This window comes from Fundulus heteroclitus, chromosome 1 (assembly GCF_011125445.2).
Source record: "Fundulus heteroclitus isolate FHET01 chromosome 1, MU-UCD_Fhet_4.1, whole genome shotgun sequence".
NCBI classification, from domain to species: Eukaryota; Metazoa; Chordata; class Actinopteri; order Cyprinodontiformes; family Fundulidae; genus Fundulus; species Fundulus heteroclitus.
In genome coordinates, this window is record NC_046361.1 from 18593694 (window position 1) to 18607290 (window position 13597).

The following is a 13597-nucleotide window of genomic DNA, read 5'->3' on the forward strand; positions in this document are numbered from 1 at the left end:
GACCTCAAAACCAATTGGTTCACCAACGGCAATTTGTAATTTTGGTCTGAAAGTTGAACAGGCGATCATTCACAAAGAATCATTCTTTGGTACCATGCACGTGTTTTGTGTGCAGCCAGTTTAACTAGGTCATAGCCGTGAGTCAGCACTTTTTTTTTTTTCAACTTGGTGGCTCTTACTGTGTCCAAATGCAGCTGCCCATTGGTTGACAGCCCATCCACCTCTTCCTCCTGTTGGATCACTGGATATAAAAGACTTTTCTCTTCTCCGCTTCACTGCCGAGTAATCCTTTTGCAGCAGCAGCAGCACCAGCAGCCACTTTTCTGTCAGCCTCACTCAGGAAAAAAAAGGACTCAAGATGACTATGTTACTGGGTTACTGGGATGTCCGCGGGGTAAGTGATGTCTGCTTTACTCTTAAAGAAATGGCAAACCTTTTATAAATTTGCAGCTCTTTAGATGGTTGACGGCCAAGTCTTAACTTATCACCTCACGCACATCTAAAATGTAATTTATTACAGGTATTTTCCTTTTAGAGCAGCTGCAAAAGTAAAAGGAAGATTGTGAAAAGATAATAAAAAAACTGCTACTTTTTTGTTGTTTTTAATACTTATGGTATATTTATGTAAGCAAATGAACATGTTGCAGAATGCACAGTAATAATCAGAGCAAATGCATACCTGATAACCAGACATTAACCAGACATTTTTGAAATAGCTCCTATCACTTACCTGACCACAAGATGTCACCAGCTGTTCTCACCGGGCCTTCAATGAAACCTTAACTGAAAGGTGTTTCTTCAAAGCCACAAAGTCCAAGCCAACTTTTGAAAGTGCTCCTTGAGTGCATAGTCAGATAACATATTAGCACAGGTGTTGTTCCACAGGCTTCCATTGACCAGGCTTTTTATCTGCATTTCATCCAGTGACAGCTGGGACAGATCCCAGAGGCACAACATTTTATTTTACAGTCTGCAATCAATGACAACATAAATCATACAGATTGAAAAGAGGAACATGAATGTGTTTCATCCTATCAAATTGCACCAAAGGCTACAATTTTTCTAATTCTATATGGTCCTTTGATGAGCATCAAAGTCCCGTTAGTGATTGCAGACGCAGAATGAAGAGGTCTAAGTAAATAATTTGCTAATTTATAATTGCTTATCACTTGTAAACTCACCATGTCCGTTTCACACATCAATACGCTGTTTCAGTAGCTCAGTTTACACATTTTCAAATAAGACCCAATGATGCTTCTTTGCATATATGCATCATGTGTACACTGCTCAAAAATAAAATAAAAATAAGGGAACACTTTTTTAAATTAGACAATAATATCAAGTCAGTTAAACTTCTGGTGTATTGATCTGGTCAGTTCAGTAGTAGAAGGGTGTGTTAATCAGTGTCGGCTGTTTAATGAAATCAACAACAGGGGCAATTAAGGGGACCCCAAAACCAGGAATGGTTTTGCACCCATTGTTAGACCCTTCATTGGTGCAGTGGGTCCTGGGTTCCTCCTGGTGCATGATAATCATCATCATTGACTAGCATCCATGCTCCCCTGACCTGAATCCAATGAAACATCTCTGAGCCATTATGTTTTTGCCCATCCGACACCACCAGGTTACACCTCAGACTGCCCAGAAGTTCAGTGATGCCCTGGTCAAGATTTGGCAGGAGATAACCAGGGATATATAACTTTGATTGGATTTCCCCTTCTGTGGATTATTTATTGCGTAACTGCAATAAACGCTTATCTGTTACAAACTTGGAGATATCGCACCGTCTGACACAAGCTCTTTGCTTCTTGCAGTAGCTTTAAATGCTTGCAGACAGATTAAGTGATTCACAGCGTGTTGATAAAATATAAATTGCATTTTGAAGAGTAAAGCTTAAACAGAATTGATAAGTCAGATGATTTTGGCTCAATCAAGTAAAGGGAAGTATTTCAAAGAAGATATGAGGCTTGACTTGGTGAGTGTCTTTGGTCATTGGCCGTGTCCTAGCTAACCTTAAATTCCCTGCTCTTCCATCAGTTTGCCGGACACATCCGCCTGATGCTGGAGTACACCAAGTCCAACTACAAGGAAAAGCTTTACGCCGTCGGTGATGGTAACTGAAAGCCGTTCCGGCAAAAAGATTTACACATTATGTCATTATCTGAAACATCTTTTTTTTTTTTTCTTCAGCAACTTAACCCCTGTTCTTCTCTGACAGCCCCAGACTTTGACAAAAGCATGTGGCTTAATGAAAAATTCAAGCTTGGACTGGACTTCCCCAATGTAAGAGAGATCGACTTGTTTGTTTTACTTTTATTCTAGGGCAGAATTAAATGTCTCGGTTGTTTTTAACAATGTGGACCTCATTCACATCTCACCATAGCTGCCCTACCTGGTTGATGGAAACACGAAGGTGACACAGAGCATGGCGATCCTGAAATACATTGCTCGCAAGCACAACTTGTGTGAGTAGTACCATCCCATACAAGCATTTTGTTTGAAAGAGTCCATTCATTTGTCCACTACATATGTAATTCATATTGTGACATGCTGTGTTTGTTCCTGCAGAAGAACCCATTTTAAATGTTTAAAGTTGTAGGTTTTTGCGTCTCGGTTCTTAAAACTTTGATCCTAAAACAGGTGGAGAGACTGACGATCAGATAACCAGGATAGATATGCTGGAGCAGCAGTGCTTAGACCTTAGAGCCAACTTTGTGAGGATGTGCTACATTGACCTTGTATGTATATCACCATGTAACTGTACAATATTCAGCCGTACTTACCAGTAATAGGTCTGTATCTCTCCTAATACCAATATTACATCTCTGAAATCAGGAAGGTCTGAAGCCAGATTACCTGAAGGCCCTGCCAGATGCACTGAAACTGTTCTCTGACTTCCTGGGACAGAGGAAGTGGTTTGCTGGTGACAAGGTAACTTATATTACAAACATAAAAGGGTTAACAGTCATTAATAAAACTGCATGCATTTTACTGAGGGTTTATTATTTTCAGAAAATTACGTAGTCCTGACAAATCCTGGTATTTTTAGAGCGGATGTGTTGATGTGTCTTTACACACCCAGAAAGGTCTGAGTGTTTTTATATAAAACTTTCATGGAAATAATTAACTTATAGGATATATTACTATTTGCAACCATTAAGAAACTGGATGAATCTAGAGCTGAACAACATAATCGCAAATTATCATCACAATATCTGAAATCAGTATTACAAAAGATTGCTTGGATGCAATATTTGGAAGACATGATACTTTCAGTTGCAATCCACTGAAAGTCTGCTTTCCAATCATGTGTTTGGTCAACAAGAGGGAGTTTCACTGTCCTCTGTGCCCTCCACTACTATAGATCTTAGTGCCTAAGAACAGAAAGCTCAGGAGGAGTGGTGCAGACATTGTGATGATGGAAAAAAAAACAGTTTACCCAGAACAATGTGGATTAATTGTCATAGAAACTGTCGTAGTCCTCACTTTTGACACAATGGACAAACCTAGTCATTGATCTCTTATGTTTTAAACCAGCTTACTTATGCGGACTTCATCATGTACGAGATTCTGGACATGCAGAGGATGTTTCATCCTCCCTGCTTGGATAACTTCAAGAACCTCAAAGCATTTTTGGACCGTTTTGAGGTAAGAACCCTCTGCTGTCTATTATTTCCAGTGTGTTGTCCACCACCGTTTTATTTCTCTGTGTTGGTTGTCCCCAGGGTTGGGTTTTTGTGCAATGCCCCTATAGCTAAACTTAAAAGGCTTATTTGTTGTGTCTATAAACAGGTTTTTTACTGTTTTCCTGTGGGATCAAATTAGAATATTTACAGTTTCAGTAAAAATGATAAAATGGAGGTCATCAACTCAGACTAACCATAAAGGGTTGTTAATTTCTTTTTCATTTTGTTTTAGGCTCTGGACAGGGTTTCTGCATACCTAAAGTCAGACAAATATATCAAGGAACCCATCAACAACCGCATGGCCAAATGGTCGTTCAAGAAAGTGAAGTAAAAGAGGAGAACAGCTCTACTGCTGGAAGAGATGATAAAATGTTCAAGGGTTAATAAGAAAAGTTTTATTCAACTGTTAATTTGCAACTCAGGGAAAGTTCTTCTTGGTTCTCAAACAGATGGACCACATGAACTGTACTATCTTTTATTACTGAATTTATGGAAACAAAACACTTTGTACTGAGTCTACTAATGTTAAGGAAACTATGAGTTTGTTTTACATTTGCAACTTTGTTTGACTGAATAAAGTAAATGTACTACTATGAATTTTCTTCTGGCTGTGCTCCTTTCTGTTTGGGATTCAGTCTTAAGTTACCATTACATGTTATAAAATGACCATCAAGTGTTAGAGTTCTTAAGCTAATTCAGCAAAATAACTTTGCATGTTTTTGCTAAATAATACAGCATTATCAATACGTATAAATTAAAATATCTAAGATATTTGTGTTTCATTTAGCCTTTTAAGCTGGTTTTCACAATTAAACAGACACAGACGTATTGAATAACAGCCTGCAAGTTGAAGTTTTCTAGGACTGGGGGTCTGGAGAACTTACTCATGCACCCTGTATTTGTTTTTAAAATACTGCTACACTCATAAACAGCCTTAGAAAATCAACCCACTTGACATTTAAATACTTTATAGTTTATGAGGTTTAAGTCCATGGTTTGAATCTGAAAATCTCCACCCCATCCTCAACACACCACCACCTCAATTGTAGCTGTAAAAAAGGTAAAACATTTTTTTCCAGACCTGATGTGACAGATGGGCAAAAAGAAGATCTAACAGACTCTTCGGAGAAAGTTGTTGTTTCCCTGATTGATAAAAAAACCAAACCTAAAGATTATGATTCGTCAGTCAATCTGTTAAAATAATAAATAGAAGAGCTGAAATCTGAGTCAAACCAGGACACTTCTTAAAAGTAGTTGATAACACACAGGCGTCTTTCAGTGATCTGAAAATGGAAATATTTAGAAGGCGTTGGTCATGTGACATGAGACCTCTGACCTAAAGCTAACACAGCATTTCAGAAACGCTAGTGTCAGCAATTTTTCAGGAAGTTTCCCCGTCCCTTTTTGAACGCATGTGCAAGACCGTCTTACCTTGCTGTTCAGGGGGTTCATGTGAAAGTCCACTCTGATCTTATATCTTTCTACTCAGGCCTTCCTCTTTTTCTCATAAACATAATCAGGGATTGCTTTTTGTGACTCTCAGCCCTGTTCAACGTCTACAGTGAGAGTAGCAGAGCTACAATGAACATCTAACGCCGAAGCTAACCACTAAGCTAACTGGATATATAAACAGAAGTGGGACAACCAATAGATGAGAGATGCAGCTATAAGAGCTGCGTAAAACTCCAGTAGATAGACTGAATGGTCAGTGCTTCATTTGTGCAGGTTTGTGCTGTTAAAATTATCGTTTGTGCTGCTTTGGTGATATCAAAGATTATTTGTAAATAGTTATCTTAGCATCTGGGAACAGAATATGTGAAGAGGGAAGTAGGCAACAAACACATAACCTTCTGATTGCAAGATGACTACTCTACCCAGTAAACCACAGTCACCCCCACTGCATGTTAATGCATTTAATGACTATGGGGGAAAAGTAAGGAGTATTTCATCTGCACATCACTGGTCAGAGCTGTTCAAGGAAAATGATCTTACTCCAATTGCTGGTGCATATCTACTACATACCTTTCTATATGAAAATAAACAAAATAAAACGCTGGTCTGTTCTTTTGGGTTTTAACTTTTTGCACAATTCACCTAGAGCCAAATTGAAAACCAGAATAAGGTTTAAGGAAATGTATGACAACTACTTGTTAAGCTTTGAACATAATGTTATCTCCAGTAGCTACATCTGGCCTTGTGGTGGGGGTGGGGAAGCTGGACTAATAACACCAACAGCTTCATGTTCTATCTGTAGATCATACACATAGCCCTGTCTTTCAGGGTTTAACCCTTTCTCTCCTAGACCCAGCTAATGTCTGAGCTTTTTCCTACTACTGCCATCAACCTTTTACATTTCTTTAATGTAGAAAGTACTCCTAGTGCTTCTGTGCTCTTTTTGTGTGCATGCTCTGTCTTCTCTAACTCCCAGTCGACCGCGGCAGATGGTCGTTCACACTGAACCTGGTTGTGCTGGAGATTTCTTCCTGTTCAAGGGGAGTTTTCCTCCCCACTGTTGCTACATGCATGCTTGAGGGATTGCTGCAAAGTCAACGACACAATGCAAGTGATTGTCCACTGTGGCTTCATGCTCTTTCAGGAGTGAATGCTGCAATCAGCTGGGTCTCCTTAGACAGAAAACATTTCACCCAGTCTGAATAATAAACTCACCTTGACTGCATCATTTAGTAACTAGGACCAACTAAAATGTAACTGACTTGAAATCTGTTTGTATGATTGCATTAAATAACCTTTTTTCTTAAAGTTAATTGAAAACTTAAAAAAAATCACAACACATCATGTGTTGTGAATTGGCGCTATATCAATAAAACTGAATTGAACTGAAGAACACTCCAACATAGACAATGTGTATTATTAACTTCACACAAATGGCAATAATATTCCAAATGGGACCCAAACGTTTCTCAGGAATTACACATTCATTTTGATTTTAATTAGCACTCAGCTCTCCTGATGACACCAGGACCCATAAGGCAGGAGTTTTAAAACAACTTTCAGCTTCTTAAAAACTTATTTCTAAATATGGCCATTCTTTTTGAATACAGTGAGTGTAAAATGAAGGAAAAGATCACCACATTCATAGTTTGACATCTATTTTGATATGTCATGGTGATGATCATAGGTCAAACCATCAGCAGTTACAGAGTTGTAAAACTAGTTTAATATTTTACTACAAAAGTGTAGTATCACTGTACCCTAGAAGCAAATATTGACGTGCCCTCAGGCAACCTTATGAATCACTATTTGCTGATAACTGAACATAGATATTTTTTGGAAATATTACATGATTGATACTGCCAGTCATCTAGCATGTTTCTGTGCTTGAGTATCAGTGCTCTTCATTTTATAGTTCATCTGGTAAATTAGTCCTTGCACAGAGGGGCAAAATTTAATCTGGTTAAAATTAAGAGATGTAGTCAAGACTTTAGCCATGCTAAGGTCATTATTTCATCTTGCTTGTCTCTTCTTTACATAAAAAACTTAGCTTTGGTTAAAAAAACACATTTATTGTCATTCTGTATGTTTGGACATTCTTTATGTTTACTGGGTATTTTTTAAGAAGATTTCTAATGGCGTAGTAATTGTTTGAATTGTTTGTTTGTATTCATAGTAACTAATTATAACAAATTGCATTTAAGGGTATATATTGATATAAGTGCATAAAAGGTAACAGAACCACTATTTGTTCGACTAAATTCTGTCCATTTTAGGTTAAATAGGAAAAAGAATCTATGAAGGTAATATTGGTGATGGCTTGTCAGATTTGTTAGACAGCCCTGTTACCATGGTTGCTTAAAGGCATCAATAAAAACACTGCCATGGATGATAAACTGTTTAAATAAAATTGAACACATAATCTCAAATGTAAATGTTTCCACTGGTACTGTTTCTTAACCTAAATTTGCCATTGAATGGCTTTCAAGGCACACAGATCAAATTTGCCTCCCAAAATCACTATCTACCTACAGGTTTCCGATGTAAAGAAAAAAATAACATAGTCACCTTTGCAGAAAGACTGAATTCCACCTACCAGTAGAGTAGTTTGTGAAATAGTAGTATCAGGTGATGTTAAAAAGCTAAGTCCACCTTTGAATTGAACCTTACAGTATTTTATTATGATCAAATGTTTTTTTTGTCTTTTTTAAAACATATGCCGTGGCTATATAGCTTTAAAAATGCAGCCAGAGTAACAATTTAATGGTTTAGATCGAGTCATGAAATGTTTTAGAACAGCTCATCCAAAGTGCAGACATAAATCTAATTGAGAAAAACTTTGACAAAACTTGAAAATCAATGTTCACAGAAGCTCTTCAGCAAACCTGACTGAGCTTGAGCTTTTTTGCACAGAAGAATGGACAAAATGTCAAGTTTAAAAATATCCAAAGCTGGTAAAGACATCCACCTAAAGACTTGCAGCGGTAATTGCAGCAAAGGGTCGAGCCGCATAGAGGTGACTTGTTGAATACAAGTACATACCAAACTTTTATATCATTATATTACAAATGTATAAAAAATACCTTTATTCATTTTCTGTCCACTGTAACTATTTTGTACCATGTTGTGCATATAAATGGTCAATCACACAAAATCCCATTGAAATACACTGAATCGTGTGGCTGCAACGACTAATGTAAAAAAGCTCAAGGTATGTGAATACTTTTGCTCTGCACTAGTTTTAAAATTAAACGCTAAAATGGCACAGTGATTTTGTTTTATGTTTTGATTAATGCATCTTTACCTATTCAGGAGTTTTTCTACGCAATGAATAAGTTACATTTTTCAGTTGACCGATACTGTCAGGTTTGCAGATGGCTCTGTAGTCACTTTCTGTGCTTTGACCTTTAAGATTTTAAGCTTGGTAAATCTATTCACTCCTTTAACTTTTGTGATGTTAAAAATAGCTGGAGACGCGACAACCAAGTACTAACTGAAAGATAAATGCTGTAATCTTACAGGAAACTATCATGAAGATTAGAATAAGTTGTGGTAAAATCTTGTTAAAATGTGTCATTCATCCATGTAAATAGGTTTACTTGTCAAAAAATCAAAAAACAGCAACAATTTAACCTCTGAACAGCCTGAAAAGTAGTGAAATACTTGAACTCTATTCCCCTTCTCCTAACCGCAGCTCTGTTAAATCAATTATTTTAACGCCTTGTTTATGTCACAGTCAGTTTTAAATCCAGTTTATTGTTTGTAATCTTTTCGGAAATGTGCAAGACTTCGTACAGCAATTACAGACATTGTACATAAATGGTGACACATCATGGTAGCAGCCTATGATACATTTAGAAGGAAATATTCAAGTGACATTTTGGAAACAGCCTCACAAATAAAACAAACGACTCCGGAAACTAAAAGGAGGGGAAAAAACTGGGGAAACAGATTTTAATTTCTGATGTTAGCAGCTCATAATCATCCCATATGGAAGGTTTTTCTTTTGTTTCTCAAGCGTGATATGTTTTCAATGTAAATGTATCCAATGTCCTGATGTGGAGGCTTCACTTCTCTGCCCGCACCGCTCCCATACACAGTGCGCCCTCCTCCTCTATGGTCTCCAGCTCATCGGTGCGAATCGCCTGTGTGATCAAGTTCAGCTCCTCACACATGGTCTCGTAGCGGTACGCCACACGGATGTTGGGGACGTTTGTACGCCTGATGTCGTTACTCTCCTGTCCTTCTTTGATGTAGTTTGCACCAAGCCAGGAGGTCTTCACCTGATGGGGGCAGAGGGGAGATCAAACTCTCGGCTGAACGGCTGACAGGAAAGCAGGTGAATGTGCAAAGTGCTGTAGATGAAGATGAACGCTACCTTGTGAGAGAATCCACTCATTAAGACGCTGTTCCTGGCTAACTCGCACATGTCACAGGAGCTCAGTTTCCACACCTGAGCAGCAATGCTGTACTCCTCCATCAATGGCTCCTGCAAAAAAAATAAACACGTGCACTTAAATCATTGGTCAGTCCCCCAAACAGCAGATAAATATATCTAAGACTAGGTCAAGTTATAACTAAAGATTTTAACCTATTTTTTGTGATAGACCAACACAGAATCATGCAGAAATATGAAGTGGAAGTGAAATGATCACAGTTTTAATAATTCAAATCTGAAAAGTGCAGAGTGCATTTGTTTTCAGCCTTTACTCTCAGAATCCTAAATAGAGTTAACGTCAGCAAACCACCTTTGAAATTCACCTAACATGTGAAAAGAGTTTGCCAACAGTTCATTTACAAGGGAGTTATCCAAGAGCTCCAAGGTTATTCTGGAGGAGCTGCAGAGGTCCATAGCTCAGGTGCGGGACTCTATGGACACTAATTAGCTGTGCACTCCAAAAATATAACCATCTAAGAGTGGCAAGAAAAAAAATCCATTGCAGCAAAAGACTTGAAACTGGGGATGAAAGGTCCTCTTTGAGCAGGACAACCATAGCTCCAATTGAGTGGTTCAGATCAAATTATATTCATGTGTAAGGATGGTGCAGTCATTGTCCAGACCTTAAACCAAGAAAGAATCTGGAGCAAAACCTACAAATCGGCATTCAACAAAGTATGGCAACAATTTCAGTCTCAATATGTGTAAAGCTGATAGATCCTAAAACCGAAAAAAAAAAACAGAAGATGAAATGGCAGTGAAAGTATAAAGTATTGACTTATACTGAAAATAAATGGGTGACTCACATCATCAGAAATGTGACTGTAAAAAAATAGTTAACCATCTTTCATTTACCTTACCTCTTCACAATTATACCCTACTTTGTGTGGGTATGTGACATAGAACCCAAATAAAAACTATGGCAGCGTGTAGCTGTAACGTGACGAAATGTGAAAGAAATAATAATTTTTCAGATGCTGTGCAAGTGGAGATGCTGCATATATCACACAAAAAAAAACTGTCTGTGCACTTTCTTATCTCAAGCTTGATATTTCTATTGGCTTTATGAAGTGAAAGTAAATGAAAGCAGACTAAAAATTGATTGAATAGACGTTGGTAAGTATAAAAACAAAAAAATAACCTGAAAGCCCACAGTGCTAAACCCGTGTGTGAAGTGTTTCAAAGTGTTTGCTTGGAAGTAAAAATGTATAATTGTAGCGCTTTGACAAACTTATTGTATGTAATGATTAACTTCTTTCATCATAAATTTATTCTTAGATCCAACAACATTCAGCTAGGCAAGATAAGCACACCTACGCCTTTAAAAAATATATTATTTAGCTATTTTTGTACCTATTTAAATCATGTTTAATACAGTTTATTTTAAAAGATATTGATGAAAGCCACTGCTGCGTCCCTGTAACGTTTCTGCTCCGACTTGAATTATGAGTTGGTAAGGCTCGTCTGACCTTGGTGAAGTGAAACTGCAGAGGATCGTCTGTCGACAGGGAGACCATGAGCCCTCGGGACAGGTACTCCGGCAGAGGATTACGGTGGTAGCTGAGGAACAGGCTGTTGTTGCTCAGAGGAGACATAGCGATGCCGATCTGAGCCAAATAATACAGGTACTGCAACACAGGAGCCTGGAGGAGAAACAGCGACAGGATGTCGCAACAATCACATCATGGATTCCCTTATTTCCCAAGAGTATTTTAAGAAGGGAAATCAAACCTTAATCTAGTTCAAAATGGGCCTCAAATGTGACCATTTCCTTAATTTAAAAGTTTCTTCACAAAGTGCAAGAAAAACATTTCCTGCACAAACTCTGTTTGTTATTGTGGCGTCCAAACCTTTCTGAGCAGCAGCCCGTGGGAGATGTTCTCCGACAGCATGAACCCGGACACTAGGTGATGGATCGGCCCCGCTTCCCCACAGTGAGGGCGCAGGACGAGGGTGTGAAACCCACGCTGCCTGGAATACAAACACAGTGTGGATAGCAAGAACCCAACGTGGAACACAGCCTGAATAAATCGACATCTGCAGCTGTTCTCCAGTAACACGCAATCCAAGAAATGACTGATAAAAGCAAAGGATCTGAGAATTTATTTTATAAATAGCAACCTTCAACAATTATAATTTTTTCCTAATTGCATTACAGGTAAACAGAGCTGGAGATGTAACCTGTTTTAGATTAGATTAGATTTAACTTTATTGTCATTACACAGGTACAGGTACAAGGCAACGAAATGCGGTTTAGGTCTAACCAGAAGTGCAATAGCAGCAAGTGCAGGATAAACAATGGTTCCATATGTACAGGACATGGGTTATTACTGAATAAATATTGAGATGTAAACTATTATAGACAGAATCTTACTGATAGATTTGTCCTATGAGTATAATATATAGATAACTAGTATTGTGAACTAAATTTACAGCTGGATATGTACCGAATATAATATACAGGTGGATATTACTATGAATAGAGTTTTACAGATATGTACAATAGCATAATAATGAATAGAGTTTTACAGATATGTACAATAGCATGATAATGAATAGAGTTTTACAGATGAGGTCTAACTTACCTGCGCAGGTGATTCAACACGGTCATGTTTGCATACATATAGTAGAGGTAGTACGAATATGGCGGGTTGTCCTCCTCTGTCCAGTTGGCAGGCAGTGGACTGTCCAGGTTGAAGATATGCTGCTCCGGTTTGGATTCGTCGTCCACACTGTCGAAGCCAACAACCTGTAGGAGAAAACAGAACGTGCAGACCTGTTAGAAAACCCTCTGAGGAGGATGTGAAGGTAATGCGGAGGATCAGATCCATGCAGTTGCTCGGTGAAGTTGCCATACATGCTGCAGAAAGAGGTGCAGTTCTGGGTGGCTGCCAGGGTCGACTGTGACCTCAAACAGAGGCCTGAAGATATTCTCCAGCATTTCCTGGAAGTTGGGCAGCTGTTTCTTTGTATGGTAGACGTCACTTTGAGAAAAGGCAAGGCAAGTTTATTTAAAAAGCACTTTTCAGTACCAAGACGATTCAAAGGGCATAAGAACAAAAACAAATCAGTAAATTAGTCTTAGATCATTGTCAAATATTCACAACATCTGGCTGCTTGAAAACCTAAAGGCGAAGTTTTCCTTGTTACAGAAGAACTAGTCAATACATTTATTTGGATCAATCTCACAAGGAAGCAGTTTAAATGTATTTTAATCTGTAAATTAATGGGGCACACCAAGGTAAGCAGTTTTAAAACGGTTAAGGTGTCCAAAACCTCTAGGATTATTATCACCCTACATCAAGAGTAATGCAGAGCAATGCAGCAGTACACCTCCAACTCCTGTTGCTGCACACTGCCATCACCTGGCTATAATAAAGACTACAACACTTTTACTTGATATCCTAGAAAGACAAACTGGAAAGTTTGGAAATGTTTCTGGTCAGCTATTGTTTGGAAACTAAAGGAGCGCCATCCAAGGTAATCGTGATTTAAAACTGCTGTTGGCAAACTATGAACTGCACGTCTGTTAAATAGCTGAGGCCGGACTGGCTGCCAGAGCTCATAGTCTAGCTACTTTACTTGTTGATATCAGCTTTTTATCCTCTTTAAAAAGCAGATTGACACAAAAGGTGTATTACTCTGCACAATCAACATAGGAAAACTACTACATTTAGACAGCCTGTATGTATTAAGGTATCAAGTAATGCCAAAGTTGCCCTCTAAAATGTACAAAATATTTAGTTTAGAAATATGCAAAATTAATAATAAAAAAAATAAAAAATAAAAAAATGACATCAAGTGCAAAACTGTTAAATAGTTTGATTTCATGAAAATTGGCCAAAAGTGCCAACATCTATCAAATAAATAACCTAACTTAATTAATATTTATATGACTAACACAGTAGTAAATGTATTAAATAAGTTAGAAAAGGTACAAATAGTTATAGAAATACGTCAATTGTTTAATAATTACGCAACAAAGGAGTTTAATGTAATTAAAACTTTAATTTGTCACATC

The 13597-nt window shown here is 37.9% G+C and overlaps 2 protein-coding genes across 7 annotated transcripts in view; one reads left to right on the forward strand and one right to left on the reverse strand.

Moving 5' to 3' along the window:
• The first annotated feature begins 268 nt into the window (after window positions 1-268).
• LOC105931812 (glutathione S-transferase Mu 1) lies at window positions 269-4283 on the forward strand. Its single transcript, XM_012870673.3, has 8 exons — window positions 269-394; window positions 2038-2113; window positions 2219-2283; window positions 2384-2465; window positions 2641-2738; window positions 2836-2931; window positions 3538-3648; window positions 3919-4283. Exons 1-8 carry the CDS (start codon window positions 359-361, stop codon window positions 4015-4017), a joined length of 663 nt encoding a protein of 220 aa, XP_012726127.1. The 5' UTR covers window positions 269-358; the 3' UTR covers window positions 4018-4283.
• A 4591-nt stretch (window positions 4284-8874) lies between these two features.
• Window positions 8875-13597, reverse strand: part of ampd2b (adenosine monophosphate deaminase 2b) — a 30575-nt gene continuing 25852 nt past the window's right edge. For 5 of the 6 annotated variants that reach the window (XM_021320494.2, XM_036136975.1, XM_036136972.1 and 2 more), the window contains 6 exons: window positions 12434-12560; window positions 12162-12325; window positions 11427-11547; window positions 11046-11219; window positions 9517-9627; window positions 9206-9421 (listed from right to left, as the gene is read on the reverse strand). In XM_021320494.2, the coding sequence (XP_021176169.1) occupies window positions 9206-9421; window positions 9517-9627; window positions 11046-11219; window positions 11427-11547; window positions 12162-12325; window positions 12434-12560 (913 nt within the window). Of the gene's footprint in view, window positions 9422-9516; window positions 9628-11045; window positions 11220-11426; window positions 11548-12161; window positions 12326-12433; window positions 12561-13597 lie in introns of all 6 variants that reach the window. The other variant, XM_036136967.1, reaches the window with a different exon arrangement.